The sequence below is a fragment of the Pteropus vampyrus genome, unplaced genomic scaffold (genome assembly GCF_000151845.1).
Source record: "Pteropus vampyrus isolate Shadow unplaced genomic scaffold, Pvam_2.0 Scaffold23, whole genome shotgun sequence".
NCBI lineage: Eukaryota > Metazoa > Chordata > Mammalia > Chiroptera > Pteropodidae > Pteropus > Pteropus vampyrus.
In genome coordinates, this window is record NW_011888804.1 from 3,679,415 (window position 1) to 3,682,741 (window position 3,327).

At 48.9% G+C, this 3,327-nt stretch overlaps 1 protein-coding gene across 1 annotated transcript in view; it reads left to right on the forward strand.

Annotated features, from left to right (window-relative positions):
- RPH3A (rabphilin 3A) overlaps window positions 1-3,327 on the forward strand; it is a 70,304-nt gene that overhangs the window by 63,976 nt on the left and 3,001 nt on the right. Inside the window, exon 16 of the mRNA XM_011356055.2 lies at window positions 2,335-2,431. Within this exon, the coding sequence (XP_011354357.1) occupies window positions 2,335-2,431 (97 nt within the window). The remainder of the gene's footprint in view (window positions 1-2,334; window positions 2,432-3,327) is intronic.

The window sequence follows — 3,327 nt, forward strand, 5'->3', positions numbered from 1 at the left end:
GTGCCTCGGGTCTCGCTAAGCCACTGTCTAGATGCCCATTGAATGTGCCCCTTCGTCTCTGTTCTCACTGGTACTGCCTTGGCTCAGACCCTGGCGCGTCCTGCCTGGACCATAGCAGTAGAATCTTAAATCATCTCCCTGGACGTGGCCCATCCTCCAAGATGAAGCATGAGCTTTCCAAAACTGCAATCTGAATTTGTCACCCCCTTGCTTAAATAACCCATCAATGACTCTCTATCTTCTTAGCATGACAATCGAGTCTTTTCAAACTCATATCTCACCCCTGCCCCCTGCCACCGCCTCCCCCACTTGCCGCAAGTCACACTGAAGTCCGTGCAGATCCCGGCACACCTGTCAGCCTGCTACTCCCTCTTCCTCTCCCTCTCCCTCCTTTTTTCTCTGGCAAAGTCCTAGTCATCTCTCGAGACTCAGTGTGTTAACCCCCGCATATGCTTCCTCTATGCTCCCTCCACCGCACGCTGTCCATCTGGGTTTCAATTATCTGTTGACAAGCCTGTCAGACCGCAGGGGTCCAGAAATATCTGCTGCATATAATGATCTGATGCTGGGTCAGAGTCAGCCAGTGTTGGTTTTTACCAAATGTTGCAAAGTAGGAAAGGGAAGCTACAATACAGTGTGTTTTGTATTGTTTCGTTTCTTTTTTAAAACACATACCCATATGCACATACATGGGGACCGTTCTAGATAAACAGAGCCTAGAGCAATCACTGGCCAGTTAGTTCAGACCCTCAAGTTCTCAGTTCCCCTTGTCAGCTGGACCCCTGATTTCCCAATTCTGACTCATGAATTGGGAGTAATTGTACTGCTGTCCTGTCTCCTGGAGTCTGAACAAGTCACAGAGTAAGAAATCCAAATAGCCGATAAACTCATTAGCAACATTCGGCTGGGCTAGAGCAGGCAAAAAGTGAATCAAGACCAGACACCACGTCTCGTAACGAGCCGGCACGCGGATGCTGTGAACTGTGGGTGCCGGTGTGGGAGAGCAGACAGGAAGGGCAGACGCCACGAGAGGAAGCCAGCCGCTTCCACTTCTGCAAGGAATTTTCTCGAACACTTCAAAAGCCTTAAACTTAAAAAGTTTTAATTCCATTTATTTGGGGAATGGGTAATACAGTCACATATTTGAAAATTCCAAGAGTCCCAGAGGATATCCAGTCAAAATTTCCCTCCTTTCCCAGCCTCCAAGATGTGTGTGTGTGTGTGTGTGTGCGCGCGCGCGCGTGTGTGTGCGTGTGTGTGTGTGTGTGTGTGCACGTGCATGCGTGTGCGCGCGCGCGCATGCGTGGCCAGCTTTCTTATTATACACAAATGGCATCACAGCATGTATGTGCCGCTCTATCTTAAAATTTTACAAACTCCGTAAAACAATTCTCAAAACTTATCCTAAATGAATCATCGTGGATGTACACGTGGTTGAGCTGCCAGGTTGCCTGCTAGCATATCATTAATGATCGTGAAAAATTGCAAACAAACTAAATGCTCAGGTGTCAGGCGTTAGGTTATGGTGCAGCCACACAGCCATTAATTGAAGCTGTTGAAATGCTGATGCAGAAAAATATTTGCTGGCATGCTAAAATACTTTTCTACTATGTGCTATAAAACGGAAAAAGAAAGCTACAGTACAGTATATTCACATTATACTGCACGTAGTATAATGCTCAAAGATTTCATAAATCCAAATTAATATTCATATTTTTTAAAACATTCATCAGTGTGGTCACGCCTAGAAATGTTGACAGTGGGTATTCTTGGGTAGTTAGATTACAGGTTTGGGGTTTTGTTGTTGTTCGCTTCCTTGGTTAACAATGATCATGGGTGAATTTTATAATTAAGCAGAAAATTTATTTAAAAAATCAGATCGTCTAGAAATGGAAACACCTACCCCTCATGTCGGTACCAGTCTCCTCAACTACCTTTAACCTCTAAATGATGGAGACGGGAAAACCTACTTTAGAAGTTACCAGAATGGAAGGACTGAGTTCATGGCTATCTGCCGTCAAGGAAACTTGACCAGAACCAGCTCTCTTAAAAAACAAACAAACCAAAAACACACCAGTCTTCCCATTTGCAAACAGCAAGTCATTGAAAAGAGAATTATAGGGCTTGCGGGACTTTGTTATACAGAATATTCGTTAAAAGGGAATTGTTGGGCCTGGGGAAGAGGTTGAGAGCAGGAAGGCCCCCTTGCTCCCTGTGCCATTTAAGGGCGTCCCCTTGGCCCGTGAAGCCCTAGGACTTACCCTCTTACTTAGCTCCCAGTGCCAAAGGCTCTGGGGACCCTCTCACTCACAAGTCCTCCTCTCTTGCATCCAGGAGTTCTTCTATGACATCAAACACAGTGACCTGGCGAAGAAGTCACTGGACATCTCAGTCTGGGACTACGACATCGGCAAGTCCAACGATTACATCGGTGAGTGCGCCCCGCTCCCAGAGCAAACGCCCCCGTCCGTCCTCATCTGGGAGGGGAGCCTCACCCAGGGCGGCAGGCTGGGGCAGGGTGGGCGGGCCTCACCCAGGGCGGCAGGCTGAGGGAGGGTGACCCGTCTTCTCCTTTGGCATGACGTCATCCAGACGCAAAGTCAGGACCCACGGTCCTGATTTGGATCCCATTTGGGAATGCCTTTAGGTGACGACAGGGCTTCACAAGTTGGGGAGATTGGGTCATGACCGGTTATTTGCTGAACAAATCGCCTCGAGCAGAAGAGTTAAATCCCAGGAGGGTGGGTCTGTGCAAAGGAAGTCTCCTTAACCTGTTTGCAAGTCAAGGATGAAAGTTCCAGTTTTTCTAGTCCCCCTCCAAATACTGAGGAAGAACAGTGATTAAAGACAGAGCAGGGAGGGAACTCCAGGCCAGGGGCACGGCTGGAGCAAAGGCGTGGGTGGGGACAGGATTGAGCAGGGCGACGAAAGTAACTCTGGAAATAGACGCTGAGTTCCCAAAAGCAGTGGGAGATGAGTTTCCATGGGTGGGTGGGGATTTGGAGGAAGTCTTAAAAAACAGACAGTGAGGTTGTGACTTGGTGCTGCAGTAGGATCCGCTGCGGGCTCTTGAGTGGGCAGAGGCCAGTAGTAATAACAACGTGATAACCACCCTCGACAGAGAACGGATCCCAAGGCACGGGAGGGCGTCACTGCTTGGTGGCCGTTTTCCCCCAGCTAGACCTTTGGGCCCAGAATGAGAGCCCCGCACGTCCCTCGGCTCTGACCACCGGTCCCCACCTTCTCTTATCATCCAGGAGGCTGCCAGCTGGGGATCTCGGCCAAAGGAGAGCGCTTAAAACACTGGTACGAGTGTCTGAAAAACAA